The sequence below is a fragment of the Lineus longissimus genome, chromosome 9 (genome assembly GCF_910592395.1).
Source record: "Lineus longissimus chromosome 9, tnLinLong1.2, whole genome shotgun sequence".
NCBI classification, from domain to species: Eukaryota; Metazoa; Nemertea; class Pilidiophora; order Heteronemertea; family Lineidae; genus Lineus; species Lineus longissimus.
In genome coordinates, this window is record NC_088316.1 from 11,974,922 (window position 1) to 11,989,286 (window position 14,365).

The 14,365-nt window shown below is 42.2% G+C and overlaps 1 protein-coding gene and 1 long non-coding RNA gene across 5 annotated transcripts in view; both read right to left on the bottom strand.

The window, feature by feature from the left end:
- LOC135493767 (uncharacterized) overlaps positions 1-14,365 on the bottom strand; it is a 115,718-nt gene that overhangs the window by 41,618 nt on the left and 59,735 nt on the right. The window lies entirely within an intron of this gene.
- The window catches only part of LOC135493585 (uncharacterized), a 33,425-nt gene continuing 26,487 nt past the window's right edge, over positions 7,428-14,365 (bottom strand). For 2 of the 4 annotated variants that reach the window (XM_064781011.1, XM_064781007.1), the window contains 6 exons: positions 14,190-14,328; positions 13,858-13,960; positions 13,456-13,553; positions 12,086-12,373; positions 9,927-10,070; positions 7,428-9,314 (listed from right to left, as the gene is read on the bottom strand). In XM_064781011.1, coding sequence (XP_064637081.1) covers positions 9,015-9,314; positions 9,927-10,070; positions 12,086-12,373; positions 13,456-13,553; positions 13,858-13,960; positions 14,190-14,328 — 1,072 coding nt within the window. In that variant the 3' untranslated portion in view covers positions 7,428-9,014. The remainder of the gene's footprint in view (positions 9,315-9,926; positions 10,071-12,085; positions 12,374-13,455; positions 13,554-13,857; positions 13,961-14,189; positions 14,329-14,365) is intronic. The other 2 variants (XM_064781009.1, XM_064781010.1) reach the window with 2 other exon arrangements.

The following is a 14,365-nucleotide window of genomic DNA, read 5'->3' on the forward strand; positions in this document are numbered from 1 at the left end:
ATCCTAAAAATAGGAAACTGTACTCCATTGAGTTTGTCATCGTGAAAGAGGACTTTGTGCCCCTTCTTGGTCTTACTGCTGTCGAGCACATGAAACTCATCGTCGTAAATCAGGGCAATTTCAAGCTTGTAAACACAGCAAAGGCTCTTAACGATCCCGTATTGGAAGGCTATGCTGATGTGTTCGACAGGACTAAGATTGGACAGTTTCCTGGAGAAGTTCATCTCAACATTGACGATTCATTCAACCAGTCGTACGTCCACCACGGAGTGAACCGATAGCCTTACGGGAGAGATTCAAAAAGAAACTCGATGAGCTGGTAGAAAAGGATGTACTAGCAACTGTTGAGACACCTACCGATTGGGTAAACCAAAGTGTCATTGCTGAAAAGCCAAATGGTGACATCAGGTTATGCATAGATCCTGGTCCATTGAACAAAGCATTGCGACGTGAGCATTATCAGCTACCCATAATAGATGATGTCCTACCGGAGCTCACGAATGCGAAAGTGTTTACGAAGCCAGACTTGGTTAATGGGTATTGGCACTGTGTTCTCGACGAAGAAAGTAGCTACCTTACTACAATGCAAACCCGTTATGGCAGATATCGTTGGAAACGATTACCGTTTGGTTTGTGTGTGTCTAGTGAAATCTTTCAACGTCGATTTATACAAACCCTGAGTGGTCTGACAGGAGTGTTGTGCATAGCAGATTACGTCTTCGCGTATGGTGTTGGGGATACTTATCAAGAGGCATGTGTAGACCATGATAAGAACATTCGCTGCTTACTTCAACGAGGACGTGAAAAAGGTGTTATATTCAACTTGGATAAGGTTGAGCTATGTGAACCAAAAATAGGGTTCTCAGGACACATTCTGTCAGCGAAGGGTCTCATGGCTGATCCTCGCAAGATTGAGGCTGTGAAAGATATGCCCAAACCTACTGATCGTGCTGGTATTCAGCGATTTATCGGATTTATTCAGTACCTGGCAAAATTCTTGCCTAGACTATCAGAAACATTGACGCCACTGCGAAAGCTAATGAATTCTGAAGAAGAATTCAAGTGGACTAAAGTGCATGATGCTGCTTTTGCTGAGGCAAAGACTCTTGCGACACAGGCCCCTGTGTTAGCGTATTACGACCCGAAGTTACCACTGACAATACAATGTGATGCGAGTCAGAGTGGACTTGGGACGTCCCTCTTGCAAAAAGGTCAACCGATCTACTACGCAAGTCGCGCACTTACGCCAACGGAGTGCAGGTATGCTCAGATAGAAAAAGAGATGCTTGCAGTGTGCTTTTCATTGGAACGATTTCATCATTACACGTATGGTAGACATACCACGGTGATTTCAGATCACAAGCCATTAGAATCGATTCTAAAGAAACCGCTCGTGTGCGCGCCAAAACGATTGCAAGGCATGCTGATGAGAATACAGCAATATGACATTGAAATAGTGTATGAAAAAGGCACAAGAATGTATGTAGCAGATACACTGTCGCGCGCTTATTTGCCAAATGAAGGCAAACAAACTGAATACGAAGCTGTGAACGCCACAAAAACGCTTCCTATTCGTGAGGAAAGACTAGACGAGTTGCGCAATGAAACAGTCAAGGATGATGAACTGAAAGTTTTGAAAGAAACTGTACTCAAAGGATGGCCTACTAGCATCCGAGCTGTTCCTCAAAGGATTAGACACTACTTCTCCATCCGAGATGAGATCTCTACTGAAGGTGATCTTGTTTTCCGTGGATTGAGAGTGATTGAACCAGCGAGTATGCAGAAGACAATGTGTAGTCTAGTTCACTCATCTCACATTGGTATTGACGGCTGCATTGGTAGAGCCCGCGAAGCTCTTTACTGGCCGAGAATGACTGTTGAAATTAAACGCAAAGTGAGCCAATGTGCAGTGTGCAGAGAATTCGAGACAAAACAGCAGAAAGAAACCATGGTGAACCATGAAATTCCTGAGCGTCCTTGGCAAAACATTGGTACAGATTTATTTGATTTTGAAGGAAAGAAATTCCTGATCACTGTTGATGACCTAAGCAACTTTTGGGAAATAGACCGAATGAAGGACACAAAGGCCGAGGCGGTGATTCTCAAACTCAAGAACCATTTTGCGCGTTATGGTTCTCCTGAAAAGGTGATTAGTGATGGAGGTCCACCATACGATTCTCATGAATTTCGAAGATTTGCGAAAGACTGGGACTTTGAGCATGACATAACAGATCCTTATCATCCGCTGAGCAATGGAAAAATTGAGTCCGCTGTCAAATCCGCTAAGAAAATTCGGAGGAAAGCGCTAAAGTCAAACTCAGATCCGTATTTGGCAATTCTTGATCAGAGAAATACCCCGTCGCAAGGACTTGGTAATAGTCCAGTCCAACGCTTGCATGGTAGAAGAACCAGGACACTTTTACCAACCCGATCAGAACTGCTGAAACCAGAAACTGTAGACTGGAAGAAAACCAAGGAAGATATTGAGACTAGTCAAGAAAAACAACGGCATTATTATGATAGAAATGCAAAGGACTTGACCCCATTGCATCCGGGAGATACTGTTCGTCTTCAACCAATGTGAAAAGGAGAAAAATCCTGGAAAAGGGCAAAAGTGACTAAACAACTCAAAGATCGGTCTTATGAAGTCGATACCGGAGATCGAATACTGAGGCGTAATCGTGTATATCTGAAGAAAACGGAGGAAAATCCACCACCAGTGGAACAATCCGTGGAACTGTCACAACCAGACATGCCAGAGACAGAGGTCAATCCTACCATGGACAATCATAGCGATGAGATTCAGAACAATCGGGAGTTGGTTAGTGTAGAATCACATGCGCCTGGTACCGAGCCAGAAATCCGTACAACCAGATCTGGAAGAATTGTACGTAAACCCAAAAGATACGAGGAGTAACATAGTTGTGAATAGTTATGGAAATGAAGTGCTAGTAACCTCTCTTTCCAGTCTTGTTACTAATCCAAATGCCTGTGAAATTGTGGGTCAAAAAAGTTCTTGGAGGTATAAGTTACAGTTCAGTTATATTGTTGCATTTAGACAAGTTTTATAGTAACTTGGTGTTGGACAGTTTAATTGTTTGGTGCATTAGACAAGTTTTGTAGTAACTTGGTGCTGGACAGTTTAATTGTGAGTGGACAGTATTATTATCAGAACAGTCATCTAAAGGAAAGAGGATGTTACAGTATGCCACTGTAAGGTGGTGACACCTGGCCTAAGCTCTTGGTACTACTTTCATCATGGCTGAATAAACAAGTTTAAGTTTGTGAACCCGACTTTATCCTTCGTTATAACCAACATTAAAACACATGTGTTCAAACTTGTGACTAGAAGTAAGTTTTTGGCAAGATAGAGGTACTGCAGATCTGCATGGTTTGAACAGGTGAAGCAGATATGACAAAATGACATTATGTAAATAAGGTTTTATAACAGAGTTCTGTTATCTTCAGGTTACTTCATATGACTTCACTTTTAGACTAGAGTTCTGTTATCAGTTGTTGTGTATTTTTGAATAGTTCTTTATTAAAGCTGGGGATAATGGTAGTGAATTAGGAACATGAATGAGTTGGTCTTTTATCTGTGTTCTTGTGCTAGACCAGACCTGGTGCAGGGTCAACTATAACAGAAGTAAGACCGGTATAGAACATGTCGTTTGGCCTGATGTCTGCAACAGCTGGAACTAATCCAAAAGAATGGTCTGTTTCCTCATCACTATCACTATCATAGGATGCAGCAATAGCTCTTAGTGGTCTGTCGGTCTCACTTTCCGTCATCCCTGTTTCACGTCGGACGTGATTCCCATTGTTTCCTTCCTCGTGACGCAATCATTTCATGACGTCATGGGCCATTGACCATTCACACAAGTAGATTTATTCACACCGGCGCCACTGAAGTGCGGGTGTGGGACATCATGTATTTAAAAATCGTCTGCTAGGACATACAGGACAACGTCGGCGGAGACAGTTGTGACATTTCATTGCAGACAAAGCAAACGTCCACTTCTTCTCGATTTACGTACTTTACTTCAAAAAAGTCAGTTTTAACACGACTAAATCCAGATCCAGTCACGTGATTTCTAGTAACTGCCAAACTCGACCCAGTGCCGGAACTGTGAGGTAATAACGTAGGTCACGTGGTCAGAGTGCAGGAGTTCCCGTACCGCCTGGCTATCCGATTTAGCATCTACCGTTCCGGAACGACATCAGCGCCTCTAGTGTCAAGATCGTAAATTTGCCATTCTTGATTTTGGCGCCAAATGAATCCAAAAAAACGCGTTAAAACAATTAAGAATATAATATCAGCTACAAAAATTCGTTATTAACTAACTGGTGAAGAAACATACACAAATATCTAGGCTAGCAGGTGGAAAATTCATTTATTATTTCACCACAAAGAGCTGCTTCTGTCCAAATATATGAGACAGCTACCGGGGCGGGGACTATTTCTTTATGGGGCCTTATTGTTCAGCGACTCCAAGGAATTCTATTTTTAGAGTCCAATGGGGGGGGGGGGGGGGTGGTTCCCCCAATGTACTGACTAAAACCTGTCACTTTCAGAGAACGGGGGAGGGGGTTTGGGGGACTCATCCCCCAATGTACTGGCTTATGAATATGTCAGAAGGACGGGTGTTTGGGGGGCTCCCCCATGTCAAACAGTTGTGTGAGTTCACTAGAGCTTGCTCTTTACATATTAGTGTTAAAACTGACTTTTTTGAAGTAAAGTACGTAAATCGAGAAGAAGAGGACGTTTGCTTTGTCTGCAATGAAATGTCACAACTGTCTCCGTCGACGTTGTCCTGTATGTCCTAGCAGACGATTTTTAAATACATGATGTCCCACACCCGCACTTCAGATCTACTTGTATGAATGGTCAATGGCTTATGACGTCATGAAATAATTGCGTCACGAGGAAGGAAACAATGGGAATCATGGTAACTGTGGTTGCGGTGCGTCGTGAATGCAGGATCGGCCAACACGCGGCCCGTATGGAATGCGACAAACTGTACCGGAACCAGAATTGTCATGGGTCTGCCCAAATTTTTTCAGATTCGATGGACATGATGGATATATGAATTTTGTTTACACTTTATATACATACGTAACCATTACACTCACTACGTTGTGTGAGTTACTAAGTTGAGATTCTCAGTGTGGATCATCCAGATACAGCACAAGGTTCATTCGCAGTAGAATTAGCTAAGTCCAGTGATGGTCGTTTCAAAATTGCTTGATAAGCGAACTGCGCAATTATGCATTTGTCTCATAACTCGTCCGAGTGGTGATAATTTGCATCAAAGGCGGACCACGTCGAATCACTTCAGTCATCAAGTGTGACAGGTGACGGTTCGAAGCTGGTAGTAGACAAACTGAGTTTGAGTCCTCACCGTGTGACTGCCATCAGTATAGAATCAAGGGGTAAAATTTTGGTGCAGAGCAAATATACATGTATTTTGACCGCTCACTGCAGATTGAGTTTCCGATTCTTTTCAGATGCCTGCACGACTCTCGGTTCAAATTGTGAAAACGACTGCTGTGGTGGTTTGACGTGTCATTGGTTTTCTGGGTGTACGGTCTTTGGAGAATGTGTCGAAGAAGAAGAAAGACCCTGCGAGTCCCATCCCGGCTGCCAATCGTAGTAAAGCCGTTATGTTGTGATCGCATCGTAGTTGCAGGACATTACAAGGATCTCGATTGATTAAGATGTAAAGTTCAAAATAAAAAGTGCGATATTCAACATGTAATAACCTTTAGTATGTTTCTTAGTCCTCGTCTAATGGGATCTCTGAGTAACAAGGAACCAATACTCGTTTTCACGAAAAAATCTGCAACAGTATTTCACTTCAATACTTCAATGGTAAATAGGAACGGCGTACCCCTTCCTCTGTCGTCAAGATCTAACAAAAACTTCGGAAGTAACAATCATAAATGGTTGTATTTACACGAGCCTGTAATGCTACACAGCCTCATAGTTGACCGGCATTAGGATAATCAGCCACTATGTTTTGGTAAATGTATCTGGTCACATTCCTTAGTTCAACTAAGTACCTTTGGCCAGAACGATGAAAAACACTATAGATATTGGGTTGCACGTGTTGACCCATCCTGAGATCAGGTTTTTGGCTCACCGTAAGGGGAGTCTATATGATAGCGCTGTGTCCGTCGTCGTCGTCGTCGTCGTCGTCGTATCCTAACAGTGGCACGTTTCTTAACCAGTAAAGCTATGAACTTGAAACTTAGTACATATAACCCCCTATATCACATAGCCTCTGGTGCTGAATTTTGGTTCGATCTGATTCCTAACTTTGCCACCAGGGGGCCAAAAGTGGAAATCTAAAAAGTGTGATATCTCGCTTATTAGTGATTTGTTTTTGATGAAATTTTTATGGTAGGTTTTCCTAGCAAGGGTATATCACATATCGTACGTGTTTTTGATTTGACCTACTTTTCAAGGTCACAGAGGTCAAATGGCGTAAATTTGCCATTTGAGTGTAACTGGGGCACGTTTCTTAACCAATAAAGCTATGAACTTGAAATTTGGTGCGCCTGATTCCCTAAATCATTTAACTTCTGACACCGAATTTCAGTCTGATCTGATTCTCGACTTGGCCACCAGGGGGCCAAAACTAAAAAAAGTAAAAAGTGCAATATCTCGCTTAATAGTGACTTGTTTTCAATTCTATTTTTATGGTAGGTACTCAGAGCAAGGATACATCACATATCCTACGGTTTTTGATTTGACCTTATTTTCAAGGTCACAGAGGTCAAATGGTGTGAATTGGCCGTTTGTGTGTAACTATGGCACGTTTCTTAACCACTAAAGCTATGAACTTTAAACCTGGTACACATGACTCCCTAGGTCAGATGACCTGTGACACTGATTTTCGGTCTGGTCTGATTCTTAACTGGGCCACCAGGGGGCCAAAACAAAAAATTTGAATAGTGCCATATCTCGCTTATTACTGATTAGTTTTTGGTAAAAATGTTATGGTAGATATTCTTAGCAAGGATACATCACATATGATACGGGTTTTTGATTTGACGTTCTTGTCAAGGTCGCAGAGGTCAAACGGCTTAAATTGGCCATTTTAGCGTAACTGTGGCACGTTTGTTAACCCCTAAGGCTATGAACTTGAGACTTTGTACAAAGGACCCTCTAGGTCAGCTGACCTCTGACCCTGAATTTCAGTCCGGTTTGATTCTCGACTTGGCCACCAGGGGGCCAAAAGTGAAAACCTAGTGATTCGTTTTCAATAACATTTTTATGGTAGGTTCTCCTAGCAGGGATACATCACATATCATATGAGATTGGTCGTTTGAGTGAAACTATGGCACGTTTCTTAACCACTATAGCTATGAACTTGAAATTTGGTGCACATGACTCCCTACGTCATGTCATCTTGGACACCGAATTTCGATCTGATCTGGTACTCAACTTGGCCACCAAGAGGCCAAAACTAAAATTGGTAAAAAGTGCAATATCTCGTTTATTAGTGACTTGTTTTTGATGATATTCTTATGGTTACCATAATGGTACTTACTCCAAGCAACGATACATCACATGTCATACCGACTTTGGTTTGACCTATATACTAATACTATACATGTACAATGTTTCTTAACCTGGATGAATTCCAAAGTACCAAATATCTATACGGTGAGCACAATGGCCCCTGGCCGTTTCATTGATACTCCTACCTCGTATACAAAACAATGAGAAAAACTAGTACGATCCGATGGGGAGGGTGGCTGTTCCGATTACTTTACACGCCTTGTATAGTTTATGTTCAGATTTGCCGTATAATACGATAAACACAGGTAGTACTGAAATCTAATAACTTTCTAACATTTTGATTCTTTAAGCTACATCGATTTTATGCTGTTAAACATTCTATTGAAGCGATTTTGTGTCTTTATTATAAAATGAAACAAACTTGCAGCGGGGGACGTGCAATTCAGCAAAGAGCCTTCAATAACCCAAAAGCGGATTTCGCACGGCAAGCGATTCAGCCTTCGATTTACTTTTTCTGGGCGGTAAAACGTACCTACTTATTTCCGAAAAATCTACCTACTTATTTCCTGTTCAAAAGTCCGGTGCGGATCAGTTACTCTAAGGATGAACATAATATTGAAAAAAAGGACCACAGTAGGTTTCCAGTTCCACTCAGAAATCCGCGTACGACTTGTTGATGATGCATCAACTACATGTACTTTTGGTGCGGGAAGAGCACTGTGTTGCTCGTGCAAAATCCGCTCTAATACAGAGCGACGCGCTGATTGGGCGCTTTTTTTCTACCGCTACAATCCGTCTGAAGGGAATGGATTTCATCAGGAGATTGTAATATCGAGAGGCGGAGTAGATTTTAGACCACTGGTTATGTCAGGATGGTGTTGACTATTGGCGCCCTTATTCAGCGCTTTCAGGAATATGATTCTGGGCCATTTTCAAGCCGTTCTTCATCAAACCATCTTGCTAAAGACTCGCGTATTTCAAGACTGGCAATCAACCAGCTCTCGATAGTCCTTTGAGGCTGTGAAAAACACCCAATTCAACACAAAAAGTTTTTTGGATATAGAATTAGTCTGATGTACATGTAACTCTCCAAACAGTACGATAAAAAAAGTTGGTCATGATCACGGTCCTACGACTTTTTCAAGATACAGTTTTTGTGGTAGTCTCTTAAGGAATCGAAGAATGCCGTTGTGCTTACCGCACATTGTTTCTCTATTTGAGTGAAAAACTGTTGAAGGCGCGAAACTGCTTGCAATAGTAAGTGATAACTTCAGCGGGACTGAAATATCCTTATAATCTCCCCTTTATTAGTGTGTAACCAACGAGAAACAATTCCCTCGCCTCAAATGGAACTGGAAGTGAGCAACCTTCGCCTTCAATCTATAACTGGAAGTTCTCGATATGACCCGGCCTTCACCTCAATATGATGGCAGCCATGGTGGCCATGGCAACATGAACACAATCTCGGCGCAGATTTACTTCCGCATCACATGACCGCGCCCAGGTCTAAAAGCAATCTCCGCTGCTTCAAGAAGTCTCCGACCACCTCTGTCTTATACTTGTCCCAGTCCACGTGAACTTGGAGCTTGTCCTGTAAAGAGTCATTATCAGGGAAAGGCCGGACCTCAGAGTGGACGAACTGTTTCACTTCAGTGCTGGCATGCTGGACAAAGAATCTCTTTGAGAAAAGGACCACCTCGGCGCCTTGGCTCACGGCACTGAAGATGGTGCGCTCAGTGTTTGTGTGGCCATCTTTTTCTGTGTACAGAGGAAGGTTGTCCAGGCCCTGAAAGTGGGTAATCAATAAATATAACAAAATAAAGGAAAACGATGCGGAAAATCGACGGCGACCCAACTTCATTTTGGATCGTGAACACACTGCGGCCGATCATGGGGTCGGTTCATTTATCCGCTGCCTTTAAATTTCTAGCTCAGTTTGAAATTAGGGTTCTGGCGCCGTTTCTCGGTGTATCAATTTTAAATTCGGTACCAAGAACAACCTTCAAGGATGTCTAGGATAGGCAACTTTAAATATAGGCCTGTGTTCGAGCCAATGTCCTAAGATGGCCGCGGTGCCGAGGTTCATGTGGCAGTTTTGTTGCAATGACACCTTCGCCAAGTAATTCAGGCCAATTAAGCCGATTGGCCTGAAATTGTGTCACGGCCCAAAAATTCCAGAACAAAGTCACATTGTATCGTCAACATGGTCAAGCTACTGCTTGTACATGTAAGAAGCTGTTAAGAGTGTTGTCTTAAAACTATGAGTTCCCAGTTGAAACATTGGCGGAAAATGCGCGCGTGGAGCTTACAGCGGCCTTCATTTAGTACGATTTATCATGTTTACGAAAAGACGAAATCGATGATTTAAGATCTCGTCCATTCGGAATTGTCAACTTACAATAACCTCGCCCTCCCGGAGTACAGCTGCTTCCACAAATAACTCTTCTTCCTCGGCCCTTGGGGTCGACGTTTTGGAGGATGGTTTCACGATCCTTTGCGTCTTCGGCAAGGTCTGTACCTTTCCGCAAGTCTGTTTGATGAGCTAGTAGATGGAAATAAATATCAAGGTCAAGGACGGACAAAATGGCCGCCGATGAAGTATTCATTACGTTTATTTGCTTCTGCTGGTTAAGGCCTATCAACCCTTAGAAAGCCGTTTCATGTGTGTGAGGGGGGGGGGGGGATGTAATCAAGATTTGCCCAGATAACCCTTTGGTTAGACAGCAGAACAATGGGATCTGAGACAAGACCACTAATGAATATTCATAGGTTGGATGGTCGAGGCCTATCTATTAGACGAGTGCATGTTTTTAACTCTCAAGTACATATTTGGAGAGGTATTGAAAAAATATTTGTTGTGGCAAGTCTACAGATATAAAGAAATTATTTGATGAAAAAATTAATTTCGAATTTTGCTAATTGGGTAATAGGGGGCGTGTTTTGAGTTTTTCTGCCAGTTGGCTGAAAAGAGTGGAAATATCAAAGTGTGTCTAATTTGTCGATTATCAAAAAATTTCCGTGGTCAATCACCAGTTTATTTTTCACCATTTACTTGCCCGACTGTCCGGAATAACATAATCTAAATTTCAGATTCACAACCGCACGCATTATTTGATGCGTCGCGGTCAAACATTGACAATTTAACTGCTAAAAGGCTTAAAAAATCAGTTGTGGTCTTGTCTCATCTTAGGTCAAGGCGCGGGCAGGCTGTGTGTAAACATAGACCGTGTATTGGGCTAGGTCTAAATTGTTCAACTACAAGGTAAATGGGCAACATAACGTATTGTCTACAAGTAGATAATTATGCTCATGCTATTGGTCGTGATGGTATTTTTGTCAGTGTATACACGGTTCAAGATCAAAACAACCAACTGGAACTGACTCCTTTTAGCTTTAATTCAAACATCTTCCAAATCAGACTGAAATATATAAGTACGACAGCCGCCATGATCAAAGAGTATGCATTTCATCGAAACATATACGTTCGCTTGCTCAGCAAATGGTAGGAGGTAATAAACGTTGAAGAGTCATATCCTGATATCTTAATATCGGTTCAAATCAGTTTCAGTATGTTCAATATGGAACCAAAGCTCATTATGGCAGTGTTTAGGAAGACTGCAAAATATCTCTAAATGAACAAGGAAACCTTCAGTTCGATTCTGGATATTTAATCATACTTTCGCAAAGGTGTCTTCGAAATAGTAAATCAAAGTTTGATTTCATAATCTGGGACATCATGCTTCAAAATTGATATTGCAATGATTAATGGCTTGCTATAATTCGAACCATCAGTCGCGTTCCTGTTGGAATGTATGACATGTAAGCTTACATCGAAATAAAACATACACTTGTTACAGGTTATAGCTAGCTACGACGAGTACCATGCAAGGACTTTGACGAAGGGATTTAAGAAAGAGATTGAATGGAGTAAGGCGTGAAGTAGATAAGAATTGAAAGATAGAACTTCAGGGACTAACTAAGTTAGCAAAATTACTGCAGAATTCACTAGGAAATAGTCTCGGTTTTATTCGATGGAAGTTGTGCTAGCGTCTAGAAGTCAAGCCAGCTCCTGGAGGGCAAACAGCGGGGTGGTAAGAACTAAGTTGTGAAAACCGTGTGTGTTTCAGTCAATGTTTTACAATTTGTGATAAAATGTCGATCGTACATATATTACATACTGGTACACGATTCTGATTATCGCATGTCTTTTGGCTTTCTTGGGGTGGATGGCCTGGTTCACCCCATACATGCAGACCAATGAATGGTAGTAAGAGATCCTATCCACCCCAATATTTGACAAAAGACGTTTGATTTAGCACGTAATAAGTACGGAGGACTTAAATAAGGTGGTGTGCGGTTAAAACTACATGTGCCCGACACATCGCATGCTGAAATCACACACCACACGGGGGCGTTCGAATGTCAACCACTCGATTTGATCAACCTTGTTACCACCAGGTCTGTGCGAATGGTACATGTGTCGTACTTAGTCAGTCGTAATGAAATCGATCAGATCGAACGAGTAAACGCATCGAACCCGCCCTTGATCCAACTTACATAGGGACAACAGGAGATTGTAGGAAAAGCCGATTTCATTTTGCTCTCGGAAAAACCAGGATTTCCTATTTTACTCTCTGCGTCATCCAGGGAGCGAGTTTGGAATCTCTTGGTGTGATCAGGCTTGATAGGTTGATCGGAATCGACAGAGCGAGCAGAGGTGAGAGAGTCGTCGTCTGAGCATGCGCAGAGCATGTCGTCAGAACTGTCGCTGAGAGAGAATGCGTCGATTACCTGAGGCTCCGTGGATTGTGGCCGCAGAGACAGGACGTCCTCTGTGGGTTCTCGCTGAAGGTAAACAAACGAGGAATGGCATGCAGGTCCGGGATTTTGTTAGGATTGAGATTCACTAGCCCGCTTTGGTTATTATCTAGTATTAGTCTGGGATATGCCGAAAGAGACGCGCAGTAGTATCTTTAAATCAGAGGGCCTAAATTCATCGATGATTTCAAGAAGTGACCAAACAGAAAACTTTTCATTTTGTGGAAACTCCGCACAAAGATTCCGTATAGTTTGAATGACTCTGTGCATTACATATGAAAGAGTATAATGGCACGAAATGCATGAATAGAGGATAAAGAGTTATAGAAATGACATTGTCTTTGAATATCACCATGATAATTGGTGCGTAAGTAGACATGGCTAGTACAACACAGATGGCGCTATCATCTTAATTTCAGAAAAATTGCAGACTGGTCACTTTGTGAAATCATCCACGAATGACTTGCTCTAATCACAAAGCGTAATTTTTCTGTCAAATTTGCTTTCGAAAACAGATGGATGATAGCTAAGATTTCGGATAACACAAACTATAGATGACTATTTTGATACAAAAAATCTAGCTGATTGCCGACAGACGATGGGAAAACGGGTTATGTTGTTTTATTCCCATTCAAAATCACATGATGTCCATCCAGGGTCGATCTGGATGTTACGTTCAGGTTTTCATCTAATACCATACTTGTTCAAACAGCCACACTACGACTTTGTCCTAAAGGGACAACTTGGGCGTGCGATTTACCTGACCAGGAGGATAATACCCCTGCTTGACACTACGCGCCACCACATGTAGTATTCATTGATGTCATTCTCTGATAACGACTTTCACCAGTGTTGGAAGGCAGTTTTTGGCATGGCTTGCGAATTTCAGGCAAGCCTAAGGTTACACGACGTTCTAGTGCATTTTTATTGCAGTTCAAAGAGTTTTCATTAATCCTATTTGGAGAAGTTGCGGTCCTGCTGGAAGCGGTTTTTGAACAGAAAACGTATACAGGCTCGGCCTTTCTTTCACCGAACATATCACTAACAGTATTTATTATTGCAATCTATAACAGAATGCTTCCATGAAGTGACTAATATATAATACTCACAAATCGCCTTGTTTCGAAAAACTCTGTCATGGCCCTTGAGACGGGCTTTGGTACAGACACACCCCTGGATCTTGGTATGCCCGTATCGATGCGGGAAGCTAAAGAGAGTAGAACATGTCAACGTCGCCTATCCTCCGCTCAAAGTCTCATAGTTTACATTTAGCTAAATCATTCATCATCATTATTACCAATAATCATGCTTCTGACGTTCAAATAAAATTGCCTCTCATAGAAATAGTTGAACAATTGTCACACAGCAGATTTACCGGTATGTCTGACATGCAAGACCCTGTGATCCTGTTGAGCTAGGAACTTAGGCATTGTTTCGGCAGAATGCAGATTTTCTTGACCACTTTTCTCTATAGTAGATACAAAAATCTATTCCACAAACAGTGTCCATACCTGGATGAACAGATCCAATTCTAGGCAGTATGGGCGTGGCTTGCTCCCGCCTCGGAGACCGCGGTTTCACAGAATGTAGCTGTTTCAGAATTTGCACATTGCCCTGTAAAATAAATGAAAGTGCGTTAGGAAAACACAAATTTCACTGGCCGGGCGCTGTGGTCGATGCCCGTTCTACTTCGTAGCTGAGATGGCCACTCAAAGATAACAAAACCCCACAAACTGTGGAGGAAAGATTAAAAGAGTAGCTGTCAGAAAATAGGATATACCTTGATGTACTGAGGGACCTTCGTGACAAGGTCAAGGTCAATGTACATGTAATAGCAACTCACCGATTTCACGATATAAATCCACTCGCTGTTCCTACAGTCAGTTGCCACTATCGTCCCAGGCCTGAAGAAATGTGACAAACATTTGGTCGGCTCTCCGATTAGCTTTTCCATTGGCCAGTTTTTCAGGAAAGCTAGTTGTCTGAAAGAAGAAAATGTTATCAGTTGTTGTTCCGAGG